This window comes from Bombus vancouverensis, chromosome 6, assembly GCF_051014615.1.
Source record: "Bombus vancouverensis nearcticus chromosome 6, iyBomVanc1_principal, whole genome shotgun sequence".
Classification (NCBI taxonomy): domain Eukaryota; kingdom Metazoa; phylum Arthropoda; class Insecta; order Hymenoptera; family Apidae; genus Bombus; species Bombus vancouverensis.
In genome coordinates, this window is record NC_134916.1 from 13106897 (window position 1) to 13127577 (window position 20681).

General features: G+C 34.6%; 5 protein-coding genes across 9 annotated transcripts in view; 2 read left to right on the forward strand and 3 right to left on the reverse strand.

The window, feature by feature from the left end:
* Positions 1-20472, reverse strand: part of LOC117155805 (uncharacterized) — a 77391-nt gene extending 56919 nt beyond the window's left edge. The window contains exon 1 of one of the 3 annotated variants that reach the window (XM_033332177.2): positions 20136-20472. Coding sequence is in view for 1 of the 3 variants with exons in the window: in XM_033332175.2 (XP_033188066.1) it covers positions 1598-1678 (81 nt within the window). In the remaining 2 variants the exon portion in view is untranslated. Of the gene's footprint in view, positions 1-1597; positions 2322-8719; positions 8860-20135 lie in introns of those variants that run through there. The other 2 variants (XM_033332178.2, XM_033332175.2) reach the window with 2 other exon arrangements.
* Positions 3378-8712, reverse strand: LOC117155806 (uncharacterized). Its single transcript, XM_033332181.2, has 3 exons — positions 6130-8712; positions 5641-5800; positions 3378-5541 (listed from the first exon to the last, which is right to left on the reverse strand). The coding sequence occupies exons 1-3, from the start codon at positions 6299-6301 to the stop codon at positions 5139-5141; spliced, it is 735 nt and encodes a 244-aa protein (XP_033188072.1). The 5' UTR covers positions 6302-8712; the 3' UTR covers positions 3378-5138.
* fabp (fatty acid binding protein) lies at positions 8818-12176 on the forward strand. 2 transcript variants are annotated; one of them, XM_033332183.2, is made up of 3 exons: positions 8818-8957; positions 10801-11072; positions 11617-12176. In XM_033332183.2, exons 1-3 carry the CDS (start codon positions 8885-8887, stop codon positions 11668-11670), a joined length of 399 nt encoding a protein of 132 aa, XP_033188074.1. In that variant the 5' UTR covers positions 8818-8884; the 3' UTR covers positions 11671-12176. The 2 variants fall into 2 exon arrangements, with proteins under 2 accessions (XP_033188074.1, XP_033188073.1); XM_033332182.2 differs by lacking the exon at positions 8818-8957 and adding an exon at positions 10347-10590.
* Positions 11942-14235, reverse strand: LOC117155804 (cell cycle checkpoint protein RAD1). The gene is made up of 7 exons (XM_076619021.1): positions 13915-14235; positions 13603-13834; positions 13398-13533; positions 13084-13203; positions 12689-12883; positions 12339-12614; positions 11942-12255 (listed from the first exon to the last, which is right to left on the reverse strand). The coding sequence occupies exons 1-7, from the start codon at positions 14036-14038 to the stop codon at positions 12226-12228; spliced, it is 1113 nt and encodes a 370-aa protein (XP_076475136.1). The 5' UTR covers positions 14039-14235; the 3' UTR covers positions 11942-12225.
* On the forward strand, positions 14323-19895 carry LOC117155803 (uncharacterized). Of its 2 annotated transcripts, XM_033332167.2 has the most exons (7): positions 14323-14432; positions 14530-16859; positions 16947-17042; positions 17108-17195; positions 17280-18432; positions 19051-19110; positions 19531-19895. In XM_033332167.2, the coding sequence occupies exons 1-5, from the start codon at positions 14381-14383 to the stop codon at positions 17420-17422; spliced, it is 2709 nt and encodes a 902-aa protein (XP_033188058.2). In that variant the 5' UTR covers positions 14323-14380; the 3' UTR covers positions 17423-18432; positions 19051-19110; positions 19531-19895. The 2 variants fall into 2 exon arrangements, with proteins under 2 accessions (XP_033188058.2, XP_076475135.1); XM_076619020.1 differs by lacking the exons at positions 16947-17042; positions 17108-17195; positions 17280-18432; positions 19051-19110; positions 19531-19895 and having other exon boundaries at positions 14530-16647; positions 16734-16816.
* Positions 20473-20681: the final 209 nt, after the last annotated feature.

Genomic DNA, 20681 nt, shown 5'->3' on the forward strand with positions numbered 1-20681 from the left:
TGGCATGTATCATTTCCGTGCGGAATGGAGAATTCAATTGCTTGTTCCTAATCCCCCACGATACGTTTGTTCCCTGATTAAATTTAATTAAAGATGTGTTAGATTATCTTGTATCAAACGTGCAAGGTAAATTGGTAGAATCATACGTTGTTGTTTCACGAATACGACATGAAATTACGATCCGTGTGCCTTTGATCATTCGCTTGTAGTCGTCGTTACATGCCAAAGACGAATTCCATAGGATTTATCAGTGACAGGAATATGGTATTCAGTTAGAACCAATGATAAACATACGGAAGGATATGGAGGTACGACGAGCAACAAGTTAAAACGAGGGAAATGGAGTGTGCTTTGATTGTTTCATCTGGCAAATAACTGACGTGTATCGCTATATAATTTGGAGCATTACAAGGTATGCGCATGTAACTACTCTCGTAGATAGGAGCATTATCGATTTGCATTAATGTTCAATCAATGACTTCGTTCGGTTTCGAAGCACGTGTATGAAATTACATGATTGATAGGACGTGAAAATTCTTTGCTACCGAATCGCTGTACTTTTACCACATAATTTTAAACTGTACGATTCTCCTACCTAATTCTTTATGAAATATATATTGGAAATGACTAAGCCCTCTAATATTCTGATTCCTTAACGCTCGCGTTTTTACTATTAGCGAAGATTAACTCGAGACCTAAGAGAATATTTGGAAAAAGTAAATGAAAGTAAAAAGTTGGGTGAGTCAGTGGTAGAAGAAGGTATAATGGTGCTCAAACAAGCGTGGAGTTAGATAATTGTGTGCAATTAAAGGTGCCACCCTGATCGTATTCATGACTGGGAAAAACAAGTTCGAAGTTTCCACGGGCCATTTCGCTGGCACAAAATTCTCACTTCGTAGTCAGGTAAACAAAAAGATCCCTCTCGGAAAGCTACTATAAATACTTTCTCGAACTGGAGGAAGGGTACGTAAAAACTGTACAGCTTGCATTTCCAACATACTATCGCTGTTGTAGTATCATCCGAGCTATTTTCCTTCTCACGAGAAAAAATCTGTATTGCGAATTTCTGCTGGTGCCTTTCTGCAGAATGTAACGTACTCCGAGTTAAGCATGCAACGAGGAATTTCGAGAAATTCCACCCTCCCTTCCAAGCATTTCACGTTACGTTCCTCCTATCCACAAGGTTATATTCTTTCATCGAAGAAAATGGTCCGAAATATAGTTTCAATTTCATACGTTCAGCTACTAATGCATTTTCTCCATTAAGGCAGTGGAGAAGATCATAGCGGAGAAAAGTGACTCCAATATACAACAAATATTCTCCCCATCTGGCTGGTCGAGGATATATACGACAATTTTCTAAACAGTTTCCTCGGGACGGCTCGGAATACAATCAAACCGGAGACAGCGACTGACAACTTTTCTCAATAAGGTCGAAGAGAAACTGTGCCAGTGGAGAAGAAGGTCAAAGACAGACACGGACAAGGGAAGTGATGAGAGGGAGACAGAGAGAGACAGACAGACAGATAGACAGAGATGCAGACAAACAGAGAAAGAGAGAAGGAGAGAGAGAGAGAGAGAAGAAATAGAAACTTACAATCAGCAACTTGATTTTGTTAACCAAAGGGGATGTCGTAAGGAATTTGTTGACGGCCGTGAAAAGTTTCCCTTGTAGCATGGCAGCGCTTTCGGCGTCTCGTCCTTGCGAACATCCGGGCCTGATGTCCGCTTCTCCGGGGCTGGGCAACAACCCCCGGCAGTCTTGCGGGAAATCTCTCTTCTTCAGTCTCCTCGCGGGCCCTCGTGGCTCCTCTTCCCTTCCAACTGTCGCTTCCTCAAAGATCACGCTTTAGGCGGTTTACTTCTATCCGCATTAAATTCGACTATCTACTTTTATACTCTGACAACCCCTTAGAACATCCGAATAGAATCGGACAGCTGATAGCTGATCCTTCGGGACACGGGTTCTTGGCCAAAATGACAAATGAATTCGAAAGTATCGGACGCTCCGTTTTTTTCGTATTATACGTCCACCACGTATTATACGTAAACAGATCTCGACGCTTTAGAAATGCTTATTGAGAGGTCGTCGAGATTCTTTGTTTCGCTGGTAGCATAATATGCTCGATCGAGGAAGAAGGCTCAGGTTTCAGGTACCATAGAGGATACCAGTTCTCCAGTGGAACGAGATCAGTTTCCCACTGACAGGAATGCGGTGTCGGGTTTATTTGAAAAATACGCTCGATCGGTCGACGATTTGATTGAAACGTGGCTGTGGCTTTCGAACGAACAGCTTTGTCTCGATACCACTAGCTCGCAAGGTCTAAGGATTCGTGAATATCGAAGGGTCCTTAGGGTCCCGGCGGTGCCGCGTTCTCGACATGGACTGAAGTCCGGAGCGGGCCGATGGATGCTGCGAGTTGCTCCAGAGGCAGAAGAACGCGCGCGCGAGAGAAAGCCGCGCGTGTCGAAGGGGGAAAGAGACAGATAGCGAGAAGAGGGGAACGGTGAACGAGCAAGGGTGAGAGAAATGGCTAGGAGAGAGGGGTGGATACGTGGAAATCGAGGGGGTGGCTGTGTCTATTCAGGAAGGGAGTGAATGGAAGGGAAAGGAGGGTTCACCGAGGGGTTGGGTTTCAACAAACGCCACTAGTTGCTGGTAACCCTTGCATGTTTACACGCCTGATGTTCCAAGCCGGTTACCGATTGTCCTTGTCAATGCGTTAATGCCATTTTTATCATCTAGTGTTCCAGTCAGAAATCGCTGAATTAATTTTCACCCTTCGAATACGGATCAAGGACATTTTGTTGAATAATAATCGATAAACGTAGTAGATATAGAGGCAAAGTTTCATCGAAGTAATTTATTTGTGGATTAAATGTATGATAGGAAAAAACGATTCTTTGTTTTCAAACGTATTGTAATGCTGTATTTGTGGTCCACTCTTTGGTTTTATTCTTTTTTTTTTTTTTTTTTTTGAGTATGAAATACCGTAGAAAAACAAAAAAACGAGACAATGGTATGGGGAAACGATGCATCTCCATTGTCTGAACTTTCAGATCGTAAACGCTCGATGACAAAAGAAATGATAGAGTCAACGAAATTTCTAACGACTTCATTTTGTTCTGTTGTAAAACGAAATTGGTCAAATATTATAACCGAAGGTGTCTACGATCTATGCAATTTATATGGAAAGCCAATGATTGGCAGTTTATATTTAAATGAGTGGGGGCGCAACAGCTAATAGGTGTACGCATCGTTCTCGTTACCAAGGTACTTTATTTTAGCACTTCGGTAAACGAACAGTCGTGGTTAGTCGTATCGAATCGAAATTCAATTTATTCGGTGAGTTTTGTTAAAGAGATTTGGATCAAAATTTCATTTAAAATTGCTTTATATCAACAATAGAGATTACATACATATCGGCAATCGAGATTGGAAGAACAACGATTGCAGAAACCACAAAGTATTTTCACATTACAGAATTTTTAATCGATATTTACCGCTGTACGCTCACTAAACTAACAAAATAGTAAAGTATACACCGTATTTCCATCCCCTTTGTACTTTTGACTATAAAAAAAATAGGACATCGTGAATTTAGATTCTGGATGGACCTCATTATTTGTTATAATTAGATGCGCTGCATGAATACCATTTTATGTTATGCTACAACAGGATACCACCCACTAGAGGATGCGATGGTAGGTTAATTAAATACAGTTTGCACTCTGTAAAAATGGAACGACAAACGATACGATATCCGAACAAATACATTTTTCTCTTATTCAATGATATCGGGTTACTCTTTCTGTATCTGTTAGATTAGAACCAAATATTCTAACAAATACTTGAAGTATAATCTTAGTTAAGTTCGATTTAGGATCGATATAACGTTTGACTTGCTTTTACATAAAAAGGTATATCTACATCTTATTCCAGTTAACGATTAAAAGTCAACCATGTTAAAATAGGTTTTTCAACTTTTGATAAGATTTTATGTCGTCTTAAAATGCTACTTCAAAATTTCCTCAGCGTACCGAGATGTAAATGATATTACGACCATTCACGTCACCATTAAGTTTCTCGAGAAATAATGGATACCTCAAAGTTTCTTCCCGCATCGAATTTACTGCCATCGTGAACGAACGAAGGATAAATTTATACGATACGGGCAGTGATTATCATATTTCGACAATAATTTTATTTTAAACTGACAAATAATAGATTAGTACAAAATGAGTAAATACGAATCATGTTTAACGATAAATCTTACTGCAAGTACATTATTTAAGTGCGAAATTAAGTAGGCGCATTTTAATGGGATAATTTCCATGATTCATTAAACATCATCATTAAATATCTACTAAATTGCTAAATTAAGTAGTTCGATATGCGTTATCTGAAGTACGAAAAGTGAAAAGTTCGAAAGTATAGTACTGGTGCTGCCACCTGTCCATACTTCCCAAAACGCAAGCGAATTCTGTATCGACGAGAAGTAACCTTACGTATCGTTTATTTTTTGCATATTTACATACTCATTATAATCTTGCGCAACGCATCCACACACTTATCCATATTGGACAAATATCGATAATCCACTGGCATTTATTTCAAATTACGAAAATACATATTATATCATTGTCTTATGTAGGAAAAACAACTATGTATACCATCCTTTCTATAGTAGAGTAGGATACGTTATAAATCCTATTTTTAGTATTGCATTTGTCAAAAGTAGTTTTTCTCGTGTAATATCACAGATATAGGTACTCGAAGTGTAATCCGTTAAGTCATGGTTCTTTCATAAAAGCTTATGTTCAAGACGTTCTCAAACATTATCGTGGTTTCGCTATGTCTACGATATAAACAATCTATATAACATCTACGATGATATTAGCCTTTATCAAAACGAACACAATTGAAGTGCGATGTAGATATAACTTCGTTGCAATGTTCCAAAGTTCAAAAAATACACGATACTAAATTCATAAAAATATCGTTTCTCCGTTTGCATAATTATCGTTGTTAACGGAAACAACGGAATAATAAAAGAATTTTTTTCGTGTGGACTAGCATACTCACATGTCCTAGTTCGCCGTGCTTTTATTAGAAAATCTTCGAAATATCAGAATTATCATTGCATACTATCCGGAGGACGAAGTGCCAGGGCCAAGACTTGTTGCATCTGTATCCGGACATCGAGCTTCTTCTCTTCCGGTACTTGTCGAATGATCGGCAACAACGAGAGTAGAAACATTTTGTCGTAGTCATCCTCATCGTATGTAACTCGTTGGCTGCTGTGTGACGACAGGATATCGTGAATTTCATTATCGAAGGACGCGAACGACGTCTCACAAAGCTGCTTCGGATAACGGGGGCACATTTTATAGGATGCGCCCGGCTGAAGGTATTCCCTGCCAGTGGTAATGGAGGGAGCAGCATGGGCCAATGGTACGTCGTATTCTTCGATCACCGGATTGTCAATTTCACCCTCGCTCTCCTCAGATTTGCAATTATTTAATGTAGTACCGGCATTTCTGTAATGTATAGGAATACGGGCATACGACTATAGACTGGCTAATGCGTCGTTCAAATACGAACGATCTCCGCGCTCACAACATTCGGGAGGTACTAACCGTTTATTCTCCACCGTTGGCATTAGAAATAACAGTTGATCGAAATACATGTATTTCTTTCGTTTCCGACCAACCGGCCCTACTTTCTGTGATTTCTGAAGCTTCAATTCTTTCATAAAATAGTCACGGATATTTCTCCATTTTCCACGTAAGTTTTTCTCTGCAAATTATGGGACTCTGTTGTAGATATATAACATGTTCTAACGATAATAAACAAAATTACTCTTACTAAAGATTATTTCCTACGATGGTTTTAAAGCAGATCTATAAAAACTGATCACTTGCGTCGGAAAAAACAAGATATTTCTATCTTGTTTTTTTATTAAAGATTATGTAAGTAGAACGATAGTTATTGTTATAACTATTGAATAGATGAAACAATTTGTACTAATTTTAAACGACTGCAGGTACGGTCACGACAACTCGTGCCAGGGTCGAGTAAGTGCAAGTCGAGGAATCCGGATCGATCGATCGCAAGAGGCTGTATACCTTCTACGTTTCTCTCCTCGTCCGTCAAGCGCGCCCAATTCGGTACCATCACCTGGCAGACCTCGTCCCACGCGGTCATCTTGGCATTACGGTCGTTGTACTCGCTACGATTCACATCATAAATCGCCGGTCGTTTCTCGATTTCTCCGATAAATTTCTCAGTATCGAACATGGTGCTTATCGTGGGAAGGTTTATCAAAGTCACCTTTGAGATTCTTTTTTATTCCTTATAGATTTTCTCTTCTTTTTGTCGTTCAATTACTTCAAATATTAACAACAAAAGAAAGGAAAGGAAAGAACGTAACCATGTAACAAAGAAGAGAAATTTGCCGCTACTTAACGATACCGATTACAAAAGGGGATGACACGACTCGACTAGAGTCGATCGTGTTTCAACGGTCGAACGAGCAAGATACGAGTGTATCGATTCGGATTAAGCTGAACGTGTATACGATCGCACGAGCTGGCCAATTCGCGACCAATGAATAAGAACGAAGGTTGTTCGTATCGCGCGTGAATACTCGCGCGTTGGTCGATGTCGACGATCGAAGCGCGCGAAGACTAAGAAAAAGAATTGGAAAAAGAAATTTTTGGACGGAACGTTATGATCCCGCAAGCGATTTGGCTTGTGTACGCTACGCCGTCGCCGGCAGCTTGCGCGTCACTGCGGAGAAACCGTTGTACGGCTGGCTTGGTTTGGCATCATGGCGCTAGGCTGGCGTGCGGTTGCGGTTGCGGAGCGGAATCTATGCCGCTGCTATGCCGCAGCGTTGCCAAATCTACCCGGTCAGTCGAGACTGAAAAGACGGCGAAACCCGCGAGCACGTCGCGATTGCCTCCTTTCCTCTGCGTGGATGTGTGTGCGACGCATCCTCGTTGGCCGGTCGTCGCCGCCGCATTTTCAATGCGGTGATACTGGCGCTCATCGACCGCACCGGGTTTATAATAACTTTGCGAGAGAAACCGGTGATCGGCTGGAACCGGTTGTAGGAGGTAGTCCGATATTCGCACGTGAACAAAACGCATGTTTCGTCTTTGGATCTATAATTAGATGGGACCATCAAATCGCGAAAATTCAAAGTGCACTTACGTAATCTCGCGAAAGACAAAACATCATTATCAAACGATGCGATTACTTGCACTACGGTAAACGAGAACACATAGGTGATTTCGTGGTTCGTACGATCCAGCAAACGCTTCGGATCGTTTTGATAGAACACGTACGTATGTAGATGGATACAGGTGGATTACGTTCTCATCGTCGTTGTTGATGCGGAATTCGCCGCAAGTTTCGACGTTGCCAAACGTGTTGCTAAGTGTACGAGTAGGTACGTCGAATGTGGCGCGTTGCTACGCGATCGTAGACACCGTGCTCAACAAGAATGGACGCGGACGCGCCGCGGCCACGTCGTCGCGTTTCTACCGCGCCGTTATCGACCATGTCCGGCCGTTTGGCAAACGCAGCGAAATCGACGCCGGCTGGTTGCTGAATGAAACGTTATATCCTCTTATCTCGCCTGCGATCTAGTAAAGACACCTTCGCGACCATTTTTACAAACAGAAACTGGGGATTAACGAAATTCGGTTTATAACACATCCGAAGTTGTATAATATCACTGACGATTGTTTTATCAGGCAAGTTCATGGCGTTGATAGCAACACGTTTTTATGATGAAGAGTAAAATGAAAGAGCAAACTAAATGAAACACTTTGACGTACTACTGAGATCATAAATAATTACGTTCACGATCTAACTGTAAAATATCAGAATTAATTGATGCATCGCGCAAATGCTTGCTGTCCAATAAACGACAAACTTTGCATAGTCGGATGAATATGTTTTGCACGTGATCAACAACGTCACATTGTTTTGCCGTTATATAAATAATTGACGACGATCGATGCTATGGTTATTTTGACAAATATGTAAATGATTAAGTGCCATTTTAAAAATAATTCAAAAGAATCCAACCTTGAGGAACGATGTTACGATTCAAAAACATTTCGTGAAAGAAAAAAATGTCCTAGAAAGAGAAGAGAAAAATAAACGTCTCCCATACATATCTGTGACTATTGTAAGAAAACAAGGCAGTAAAGTATAGACTATACATAGGCTTGACCAATACAGGTCAAAGTGAAACTGCTTAAATATTGTTTCCTACCAATAGGTATATTTATGTATCTTCAACTCCGACAAAAATAAGGTTGAAGTTGGTAAATAAAACCAAACTATTACTATGATAGCCGTAACTAAACAAACGCCAAGAACGATTTGACGACGACGCAACGTGTAATAAAAAAAAAAAAGCAAACGAAGTTCCAAGCTACGAGAAAAAGACAGACTCTGCGCAGCAGCTGCAAATATTCTGAGAGGGGGCCGCCCAAACACGCGAGCTAAATGATGGAACAGAGATGAAAGATTTTCGAATAGAAGACGGAAAGAGCGTGAGGAAAGTCGAATGAGAAAGAAAGATCGATTGAGGGAAGGGCGAAAAGGGGGTGAATGAAAAGGAGTGAGAGAGGATGCATAGAGAGCTAAAGAGGGAAGGAGAAGAGAGAGAGATGTGTAGTCAGTCCAGACAGAGTGTACCTTTAACGCTCTTCGTCCTCCCGGATCCTAGTCAGTCTAGAGCCGGCAACAAGACGGTGAACATCGTTTCATTACTATCGTTTCTCTGTCCAACTGAAGCTATCGTCCTTTGAGACCTAATTCTTTAGTCACGTGTTCGAGTCCAGACAAATTCTATCGATCGTCATGCCGGAGTTCCTTGGAAAAAAATACAAGCTGTTCAGCAGCGAGAATTTCGACGATTTCATGAAGGCGCTCGGTACGTATGAATTGATAATATATACGTAAGTAAGTTGCTCCAATTGAGTTCCAAGAACGTGATTCATAATTAAACGTGCGCGTACGATACAAAGGTGAATGATAATGCACGAGACGTTCTGTATCGTTGCATGAATTTCATCCGGCAGATTATGATATCAAACGTTGTTATCAGCGCCGACTGATGTGGCAAATAAATCGTAAATACCATAATCGAAATGAAATATTCATAAATATTGTACAGCACACACGCGAGTAACGACATTTTGTCGTTTGATAAGGGAGATATTCCAATTACGATCTGGTAACGAAATTGTGAAAGTACAACTTGCAATGCCATTGCTGTATTGTAGTAATAATCGATATACTCGATTGTTGGAACGAACTTGTGATATATCTATGTTATGAAAATATTTATTAATGACAGAAGATTAAAGTAAAATAGAAAATAATAAAATATTTTGATAAAGTCAGACAAACCTCAAGAATGTGGGTGGCATGCACAATCAATGCTATGAAATAGCCGGTTCTGTTGCTGGGAAATTTAATTCCACTACAAACGAACGATCTCATTTATAATATTAGAGTCCGCAACGTATTGTAATGATAAATAAGATAATCAATTTTAATATGTTGAACTATGCTCCTGTGGCTGTGCAACGACCTGACCTCACGCTTAATTCCCGCCATGTGCCACAGACAGAGTCCGATTGTACTCCAATTTAACACTTGAATTAATTTACCAGCAAGATTAATAAATCGCAATTGTCAGTCGAATCGTACTAATGTATGGTACTTGTGGAGTTAACTTAATAAAAATACACTGACCGCGTTGCCTGATAATAGACGAATAGGGGCCTTAAGCGAAGAACAAGATACATAACATTACAAAATGCGCATGATTTACTCGTCACATTGTAAGTGACAACAGTCGTATAAGCGCATCCGCAACATTTTCACATTCTCATTATATTGCAACCGGTTATTTCATACGATTACCGGAAATTAAATAAAAGTGCAAGCTCATTCTGATCGACATCGCCCACACGTTAAAGTGTTGACTAATACGAGCAAGGAATATAAATTATTCCTTCCTCGAATCGAGGGAGGCTGAAATCGTGCTGATGATTGATGTGTGTAAAAACATACTATAACTTCTTATAGATTCGCGATGATATTTTAGATCTTATACTTTCATTTACCTTACAAAAAATATGGCTAATAATATCGGTCGCAATTACATAATCTATCGATATGCATATAAAGTACATTGAAAACAAATATCACGTAACCGGTGTAATTTAATGCGAACAAACGAACAAATAAGATTATGGTAACCTGTTTCATATTTTGTTTTCAAGATATGTACGCGCGATGCGCTGTAGATATCGTAAATAATCGCAGAAAAGTTCAAACTTCAAAGTTTACATATTGGTATTTCGATTATGGAGAACCTGGTTCCTCCATTATACACGATATAAGATGCGATAATAACACCGGTGGTGTTCAGTCTTGCTTTTACTTTCGTTGGTAACGTGTCGTGTTCTATTCGTTCAAAATGCTTTCATCCGTTTTCGGAAAACAATACAAACTCCAATCGAGCGAAAATTTTGATGACTTCTTGAAAGCCTTGGGTAAGGAAGACTCCCATATTTAACACAAATTTATTTAGCAAAAAGTATCTTAAACTTAATATGCAATTCAAACATTATAATTGTACATCTGCGTTTGCATTTATCAATTTGAAAAGAAGCTGTTCTTATAAATGACTGAGTTTGATTTTTTTTTTAATCTGTATATTCTTAAATTTCGGAGTTTTGTATATCTTTTTTTTTTTGTTTTAGGTGTAGGTATAATGACACGTAAAATGGGTAGCAGCGTGAGTCCCGTGATTGAACTAACAGAAAACAATGGAGTGTATACGTTGAAAACGACTAGCGCATTCAAGAACTCCGAAATAAAATTTAAGCTTGGTGAGGAATTTGATGAAGAAACAGCAGACGGAAGAAAAGTGAAGAGTGTCTGCACTTTAGATGGAAATAAACTTACTCAAGTACAAAAAGGAGAAAAGGATACCACTATTGAAAGAGAATTCACGCCGACAGAAATGAAAGCGGTATGTATGCCTAAAAAAAGTATATTTACACGCGGCAGGGGAAGAGAATAGAAAAAAATTATCTCGTTTAATCTTATAAGAACATTATCAGCAACCTTTGTACCTTAACAGTTTACTTATTATCTCAGTACAATCGTAAACGTTTAATCTAATAAAAACCATGGTCATAATAAATTACATAATCTCGATCATTAAGGAATTAGAAGCTCAGTGTTTCAATTGAATTACATTTTGTGCAATGGAAGTTCTGCAGGGTTGAACGACACTACGAAAGATAACAGGGCGAACATCTGATGATAATAACAATGCCTGTCATTGGTCAAAAGGTCCGCCAATTACCGCTTGCTCTTCGTGACTCGAACAATGTAATAAGTTCAATAATAGAGTTAATAATAACTGTTTCGAAACCTTGAAAGACAGTTTAAAAAACTATAGGAATTGTATATTACATTCGTTCAATGAAACTATTAAAATATGAAAATATTTGTTACATATATGTAATTTTTTTATCGAATTAAAGAAATGAATATTTTTTATGTTTCAGATCATGAAAGTTGATGATATCGTATGTACAAGAGTATACAAGGTTCAAGAATAAAGATGTTATTTAAGGAAATAATATTCCTTAATGAATTAAAAATTGATTAATGATGTTGAAAGTTGTTCTCGCTAATTAAGGGCAATATATTGTTTTCATAAATGTAAAAAAAATAAACTTTTTTACACGCAGAATAATACATATGAACGCATAAATATGATACAGCTGGTATTATTTTCAAATAAGGGTCTAATATTTCGCAGTATGATACGATATATGAATACAATGTCACTCATATTCATATACGTAAGACGGAAATTATTATGTTGCATTTTGAAAGTATCAAATATTTCTATATTTTTTATGCATCTTTAAATGTTATTCATATGCTTCCATGTATGTTATATCCATTATGGATATATCGAACGAAATTTCAGAACAAATAAAGAATAATTTTGAACATCTTTGTATCAAAATATTTTTTTTATATAAATACAATGAAAACGAATACAATGAATAAAAAGCTTTAATTATAAATAATACAAAATAAAAAACAATTTTGAAAACTTTACTGATAAATATTTACAATCCTAGTACCACATTTATTAAGTAATATTATCCATTAGGATCTATCACTGGAGAAATCTGAAAAATTTTATTTATATATTTACATCTATCTATACACTATATTTCTTTGCAAATACTGAGCAAGAATAAGTCACCCTTACATAATATTCTATGTAGCAAGTATGTCCTTCATCGGTTTTAACCATGTATTGAAAACACAATAGTCCACATGTATCAGTTCTCAATGAAACTTTGTTTGCACATGACAATGCTTTCATAGCTGGCTTAATATGTGAGAGTTTGTAACTAGACATAGCTGTTGAAGTACACTGAAAGTTGTCAACCAATTCACCATCATGGGGTAATTCAATATGACAAATTCCAGCTAAACCAGTTGTACTAATACGAAAAAAAGGTGGAGCAGGTGATAAAAATAACTGCAATATTACCAAAATATAAAATTAATAAGCTATAATTTGATAGAATTTTTAAGTATTAAATTATGTTTCACCTCAATGAAATCACTAGTTGAATCAAGTTCGGATAAGATATCTTTTAATAGTTCGGTTTGGAGGACTACTTTGTTCAAAACATTTTCTGGTTCAAGATGAAAATCTAATAACTCATCAGGTTCCTGAGTTTTTAAAGAACAATCCGTTATAATACCATCTTCCTCTATCAGAACTGTTACAGGATGTCCATTGCCCTTTTGTAAAAACTTCTATTTATTAATAGCAAAGTAAAACTTCTATTTATTAATAGCTAAATACAAGGTTTATAATATATTTTGACCATATATACTTCATAAAAGAGCTGCAAAGCTACAGAGCTCCCTTGACAATTTATATTACTCCAAAACATACAGAGGCACTCCACTAATATGTTTAAATTTACTCTAAATATTACATCTTCCTTTAAATTAAACACTTGAAATACATGAGCTGGTATATAAGCACTAGCTTGCATGCATTTTGCATCTTCTACTGTTACTTTTAAACCATTCTCAGTTCCAAAACATGTGGCATTCTGAAGAAAATCAAAAAGTTCTTATATCAAAATCTATTTTGTCTCTGCTAGAAATCTCAAAGAATCTCAAAAAATATTATTATACCTCTTTAAAATTAATTGCTTTTAGTAACAATACTATAGTTTTAAGATTTCCTAACTTTGCAACTAAATTATAATTTTCTACTTCAGTGTACATATTCTTTATCTAAAACTTGAAATAATAGCAAGCTTTGAAATTGTTCCTGTGTTATATATTGATAAGACAATTTATCTTTCGTGATGGCAGTTAGCCAAACTGCTAAAACGTGTTTACAAGTAAATAAAGATCTATCATTTAACACTTGACATCTGGAAGTATATTTTATAATCATCAATATTTGTTATTATAAGTACCTAGAGAGGTTATATATTTTATACCTAAAGGATGCACAAAGACAATAGTTTATATCTGGGAAAAGAATATATATTGCTCCTGACAATCCTTTAACTTGCACTAAATATCTGGCAGTATGTCTATCATTATGAGGTGGAACACCAGCACTTTCAGAAGGAAAAATATAAGTTATACGTCCTCGTTCATACAATTCTAATGCCCTTTCAAGTGCATCACCAAAAATGTTATACAGATTTAATAGTACATCATCTAAAACTGAAATCATTAATTGTTGTGTAAAAATTTGTCACTGATAATTACGCAGCGTTATAGAATTACATAGTAAATATGTATACATTTCTGTTCTTTTTCAAAACTGTCAGCTGCTTCCTTTAGCACTTTATTTACAAACTTTGCATATTTTATATCGTACGTCTTAGACAGAAGCGCATTTGATGCTAATTTTTCGTTTACACTCATGAAGGTTATGTTTCGTGTAAGTACATATTTTAATGTAACTTTTGTACAAAAAATATAAATAAAAAAAATGTTGATAAGTAGCCAACACAAGGTTATCTTAATTTTGAATCACATTACTCTAAACAACTTAACACGTTAAAAGATGATAAAACATGCAACTATCTTCACATCGTAATTACTAGCATTCCCTAGCATTACTAGCATTACCAACATAAAGTATAGGTTATTTCCTATATATAATTCTTTGATATGTTGGCATTACTGATGATTCAAAATGAATTTATTATAGTGATTCGTAACGTTTTTAGCAGTTATGTAGTGCTCTTCCAAAAATTTCGAAAAATGAGTCGGCGACGAAGGCGAGCTGATTTCATAGATTCGCTAAATAGTTTTCGTAAGTAGAGAATTGAATATACAAGTGGTTCTATCTAAATAAAGATATTAATTTACGTGTTAATCTTTCATCTAACAATAAAATAACTTTTTTTCAGAACATTGTGAGACTGATCCCGATACATTTTCTTCAATGTCTCAAGACAGTTTGAATGAAATTCAAAGTAAAAATAAAAGTAATCATACATCTGATAATACTACGAGCAGCAATAAAGATTCTCCTATTTTAGCTGGCAGCTTTTCAAAACTTTCTTGTATACAGAATCCGTCAATTAATTCATCTTCAATTATACATCCTACATCAAATTTAAATAAGTGTATTGACTTATTTCAAGATGAACAGTTATATGTTAAAACGGATAATAATAAAGAAAATAATAATCCTCAGAATTTTACAAAGAATACATCTAACAAATTGTCAAGTGGAGTCAAAAAGCAAACCACAGATTTGCATCCTAAGTTACAATCCAATGCAATGTGCAAAAATTTAAGAAGGGATACCAATTACAATGTAAACAGTAATAGATTAAATGCAAGTTCTATTTCGGATAATGCATCTAATACAAAACTGATACCGCCATTTGTTTCTCCCCATTGTACAGATGGAAACAAACAGAATTTTTCTAGAAATTATGAAGATGAACATGTGGATATTGAAACAAAAAAATTTGAGACAATGCTTTGTTTATTAGATAATTACTTTAATCAAGCACAAGAAGTTTCACAGACACAACAAATATTAAAACGTTTATCTGATAAATTCGAACAGTCACCAAAAACTTTTACTGAAAAACTTTTAACTATTATTGAAGAGTCTGTCATGTATGATGATGATGATGATGCAAACAAAACGTCTGCAATTAATTTAAGCAGATTAACAACAGAATTTAGAAAAATGTGTAAATTTATTGAAGATGAATCTGCTCCTGAATGGCTTTCATTTCAAATGTCTACGCTTATACACCCAGAAGATTCTATAAGCCCTGCATGTAATAGATCTATTCACATGACAAATTGCAAAAATGAGAAATTATGTTCTCCCATAAATACATCTCTATGTACTACTCCTGTTTCTGGTATAGATGTAATTAAAAGAAGATTCTTCGCTAAAATATCAAAATGTAATTCTAGTAAGAGTATTAATAATGTAGATAATGCAAGTAGTACATCTTTTGAACATTTGGAAGATCAGTGTAATAGATTATTTCCTAAAGAAAAAGAATGTCCTGCCCCTTTACATAAAATTTTGTCATTGCCTTCTTTGTTAAGTATGAGTCATATTCATAATATATGCGAGCAACAAATGGCATCATTAAATATGTCTGATGATGTAAATCCACCAAAAAATAGAGCATTAAGTACTCCAAATTTATTGGATATATGTCAAAGTCCATCTATAAACAAAACAGACCTTAATTGCTCGAAGTTAAAAGAATTACACAATAAATCACAAGGTAATCAGTGTAGTGATATCTCATATTCTAAGAAAAAAACCAAAAGAATTAATGAAAAGCCTGTTTTGAATACGGTGACACCTGATAAGGTAAATAGTAATGCAATACTAGATCTAGATGAATTAGACAAATCACTTATACAAGACATAGCAGAAAAAAGGAAGAGATGTCTTAATACAGCAAGAATTATTACAGAAATTAATGCAGATCCTGAAATTATACAGATACAAAAAACATTGAGAACGTCACCTATGTTTGCTAATGATAGCGAATCAAATTCATTGAATGATGAAACTAAATTTTTACAAACTCTAGTATCTTGTAAAGACTATCAAATGTGTTTAGAAAAACATAAATCTCTCTTGAAGATACTTGAAAATTCAAATTCTTTTGTAAGTGAAAGTAACTTAAAGGAAACTGAGGACGCTGATCCAAAATATGAAAAAAATATAGTTTCTAAAAAAGAAACCGTAAATATTAAAAGGACATCTACTGGGACAAAATTTAATTTAAGTCCAAATGTAAAATCACCATTGTTAAAGAAACAGGGTATGCAAGAGAAAGAGATACGAGAAACTGTAAAGACAAAACTTTTTACGACACCCGGAAAATCTCCTTTAAATAAGGATTGTAGAAAGAAAAAAACATATTTTCCTGATATGAACACTCCTGTACAGAATACTAAAGTAAGACACATTTTAAAAAGTCCACATGCAGAAGGCTTATATCGCTTGAATTATAATACTATAATGTCACCAGTGGGTATGTATATAAGAGGCACAGATATGCAACTTATAAAAAATGTACATGCTAAAACAGATAATTTATTGCTTACTCCTGTGAAACAGAATCCTAAATCATTATCAAACAGGAACTCAAAACAAAATGCTTCACCGAAAACTATAAATAAAACTCAAAAAACCACAGCTCTCAAGATTAATTTATCTCCTAGAGTAAATACAAATGAACAGGAGGTAAATATAAATATATATAAATTTACTTAAATGCTGTATTGGTAATTTTTGATTTATGTGTGTATGTTTTTTTCTTTTTTCTATAAGGCACATGTAATAAAAACACCAGAGTGTGATAATACAGCTGCAAGTCATTTTGTCCTTCCTAGGGTTTCATATAAACTTCCTCTACAAGTTAAAACAGTAGGTACTTCTATATACCGTTTCTATATTTTGGAAATATGTTAATTCATTATACATATTTATAGATAAGGAATAGTAATTCGCCGAAACATGGAATTCGTGTCAAGAAATTACTTGAAACTGCTCAAAGCAAAGTTGTTATCCGGCACGAAGGTATAATTACATTTGATTATAGAAGAAAATGAGGGAATTCTTAGTTTTATGATTTAAATCTATGTATATGAAAAATATTTTCAGCCCGGATAAATTCAGCACAAAAAGGGAAGAATACAGCAAGTAATGGGATGTATGAAATTAATTATGAACCTGAAGATGAATCCATACATGTTGAAGAAGCAGCCAGAAAAACGAATTTTATTAACAATTGGAGAAATGCTTAAATTCTATTTAAATATTTGCAATAAAATGAATATTTCATATTTTTATTATAAGTACCTTAAGTATTGGTAAAAAGTAATAATATTTAGTGAAATACATATAATTTCACTTAATTTAATTCCATATTCTAAAAAAGTTTCTAATGAACTTTACAACTTTTACTTCCTATTAAATAAATATTAAATATATAGCATAAAACGAGATACATACGAGTGAAAATACATATTCCCTTATTTATGCTTTCTAATAGACTTTCTAATAGATTTTGGGGAAAGAATGGAAAGAAATTCAGTTATTTATTATTCTAATTGTAAGTCATTGTTCTAGTCTTTACATAAAGTTTCTAGAATAAAGTTTAATTCATTGTAGTATCAGACTCTGGTAGTACTAATGTTTTTATCTCATAATGTAGTGTAACGTGCAATGTTATTCATTGGTTTCGTGCTGCACTAAATCAGGGACGTAAATTGTGTATCTATGTACCCCTATGTATCTAAATTGTATATCTAAGTAATTCTACTTAGTAGCATTTAAAATTAAATATATACAGAAAATCGCATTAATTTCTAACAGTAGAATTGTCATAGTTTGAAGTTATTTGTTCCTTTTATTAATTAATTGTAAAATGTGTATTGTAATATTCTGCGATATAATATATGATGAAAAACCTTAATGCAGAAAATTTGACAATTGCATATAATTATTATCATATTAGAAAACTGTGACAGATGTTGATATAATTTAAAGTGTATTTGAAATTCCATAATTCTAAATTTAATGTATGAAGCTAGTGTGAATAAGTACGCTCCTGCTTTGCGCATGGCACGCACGACGCTAGTTGCACACGCCGTTAAGATGCGTTAGTATAAGAGGGCTTATGGTAGGAGATGATCGATAAATTCGAACGGGTACGCCGGAACTAACAAGTGATCATTCAGCTTCCAAGTGATTCGAACCAAGTAACTACGTAAAAACTACAAAATGCCAGGACCAGGTTGTGACAAGTGCTCTGGTAAGAATTACTTTCACTTCCAAGAACCTCCTTATATTATACGATAATCTGATTTGGATGTAATGCAATTTTGATATATACAATTCAGTAAATTATTCTAAAATTTTTAGTAATCTTGCTCACTTTTAGTTGAATGCTAATATTTTCAATATACCTGCTTAATGCTTGTTAATTTGTCTACATATAATTTAACACTTTCATTTATAATATTTTTTATTTTTCAATTGTAATTATTACCAGATCCAACTGATTTTTTTATATTTACAACAACTGTTTCTTCGTTTTGCTTCAAATCATATTAAAAAATTTGAATTTTATATTAAGGCATTTCGATATTTTCATATAGTTTTGTTTCATATGAATGAATGGGGGATAATTGAAATTTCTAGAATTACGCGAAATTTTCTTACAATTTTTATAATATGCGGTTAGCTTTATTGGTTTATACAGGAAGTAATGGGATAATTTATTCATCAAACGCTATTACGGGCAGTGCTCAATTGATGATTTTGACCAATTTATATATAGTGAAGCAAATTTCCTCAATAAAATTGACTGCTACACTTAATACTTATTTTTTACTTTGTCTAATATTTAAAATGTTATTTCTTATTGCAGATAAATGCCAACAATGTCAATGTGGCGACAAATGCAAGTGTTGCGTCTCCTCATGTGGAGGTAATAACTCTTAGTTTAAATTACTTCCAGAATTTAAATTTAAATTTTCAAACGATATGTTAAAAAAATTATACTCTAACTTTTAGACTTGTGGTAAGGTAGAAAGATTTCTTCGAAGGAATGTGGTAATGATTCTCTGTTCTGACTGTACATATCCCATTTTTTGTAAACTTGAGCAGCGATCGCTTAACCGTGACCATTATTAATGTCGGTTCACTCTATAGTTCGGTTACGTTACGATTTCCAACGAGTTTTATTACTTTCACGAAATATTTCTTTGCAAATAACTGTTCAAAACATTATAATTTTTTAAATCATAAATTATTGTTTGTTTCACATTTTGTTATACTTAATGTTTATTGTAAATAAATTCTCAATAAATACTTAACACTAATCATAGTTTTGTATTTTGTGTTACAGACAAATGCGCTTGTAAATCTGGCGAACAGTGTAGTTGTAAGCCCTGTAAATGCTAAAGTTCAGACAGGACGCTAATAAATTGATCAACACCGAGAATGGATGTTGCAATTTTAGATGTCATCATCTACTTATGCTTCCCCTACTATTATTATCATTAATATTGCAAAATTTTATCGCAAAGAATAAATAATAATACATATTATATGAGCAATCATTATGTCACTTAATAAAAGTATTAAAAGTTGTTGCTTGCATTCGTTATATTCTACAGATGTATACATATATCTTTTATGAAACTATGCTTTTTACAAAACTGTTACCTTTACAGTGTGAAATATAATAAAGATTTGACGTAACTAATCAAATTTTTTAGTTATTCTAATTCGGAAATATATGACCTTCCTTATTCATAATCGATTCGCAGGAAACGATCAAAGAGTATTTACGGATCGACATAAATGCGCATTACGCATCGATATATGTAGATATAAATACACATACATATAATAACTACATGAAAGGATATGGAAACTACGTCTCGACTTATGTATGCGCATTTTTCATATAACGAAAACTACTTTAATACTTATCATATTTTGATTTACCTCTTACTGATAAGGCTATGTGTGGTCAAAGCTGGAGCATATAAAATTCCTTCGCCTATTTCATGCTTCTTTTTTTCGCGCAATAGTCACTCAAAATGTTCCACTACACTTTTTCTTATCAAAAATGTAAGATATAACATCTTTTATTTACACTCGTAACGTCGATAACGATTATTACTTAAAAGAACTTCAAACTTCAAGAGTCGATCTATTTCAAAAATTATAATTTTACGCCGCTAGATGATTCAAACTTATTTCATCGTAAACAAATTATGAAATATAAGAGTGGCAACAGCGATAATAAAATTAGAGTTATTTTACTTGTTGATCTTGTCAGCCAATGATAATCCAGTATTGTTTACCGTGCAACAGCAAGGCTTGGTTAATTTCAGCACTCGTTCACTAGAGTGCGCCACTAGCGCTAGAGAAAATTTCTAGTTTAAAGTAGTGATTTGAAACGTGCGCGTCATATTGACGTAAATAATCGGAAAATTGAAGTAATTGTGTGATATTAATTATCCAGTACTCCTTGATATACATCTACAA

Excerpts from the sequence above, each read along its gene's own strand:
- LOC117155806 (XM_033332181.2), bottom strand. The coding sequence starts at position 6,301 with ATGTTCGATACTGAGAAATTTATCGGAGAAATCGAGAAACGACCGGCG. Across the intron at positions 5,801-6,129 it reads CGAGGAGAGAAACGTAGAAG|AGAAAAACTTACGTGGAAAA; the intron begins GTATACAGCCTC and ends CATAATTTGCAG. Across the intron at positions 5,542-5,640 it reads CCAACGGTGGAGAATAAACG|AAATGCCGGTACTACATTAA; the intron begins GTTAGTACCTCC and ends TATACATTACAG.
- fabp (XM_033332182.2), top strand. The coding sequence starts at position 10,515 with ATGCTTTCATCCGTTTTCGGAAAACAATACAAACTCCAATCGAGCGAA. Across the intron at positions 10,591-10,800 it reads TGACTTCTTGAAAGCCTTGG|GTGTAGGTATAATGACACGT; the intron begins GTAAGGAAGACT and ends TTTTTGTTTTAG. Across the intron at positions 11,073-11,616 it reads CGCCGACAGAAATGAAAGCG|ATCATGAAAGTTGATGATAT; the intron begins GTATGTATGCCT and ends TTTATGTTTCAG.
- LOC117155804 (XM_076619021.1), bottom strand. The coding sequence starts at position 14,038 with ATGAGTGTAAACGAAAAATTAGCATCAAATGCGCTTCTGTCTAAGACG. Across the intron at positions 13,835-13,914 it reads TTTTGAAAAAGAACAGAAAT|TTTTAGATGATGTACTATTA; the intron begins GTATACATATTT and ends TAATGATTTCAG. Across the intron at positions 12,884-13,083 it reads TGTTTAATTTAAAGGAAGAT|GGCAATGGACATCCTGTAAC; the intron begins GTAATATTTAGA and ends TTTTTACAAAAG.
- LOC117155803 (XM_033332167.2), top strand. The coding sequence starts at position 14,381 with ATGAGTCGGCGACGAAGGCGAGCTGATTTCATAGATTCGCTAAATAGT. Across the intron at positions 17,043-17,107 it reads TTCCTCTACAAGTTAAAACA|ATAAGGAATAGTAATTCGCC; the intron begins GTAGGTACTTCT and ends ACATATTTATAG. Across the intron at positions 17,196-17,279 it reads AGTTGTTATCCGGCACGAAG|CCCGGATAAATTCAGCACAA; the intron begins GTATAATTACAT and ends AAATATTTTCAG.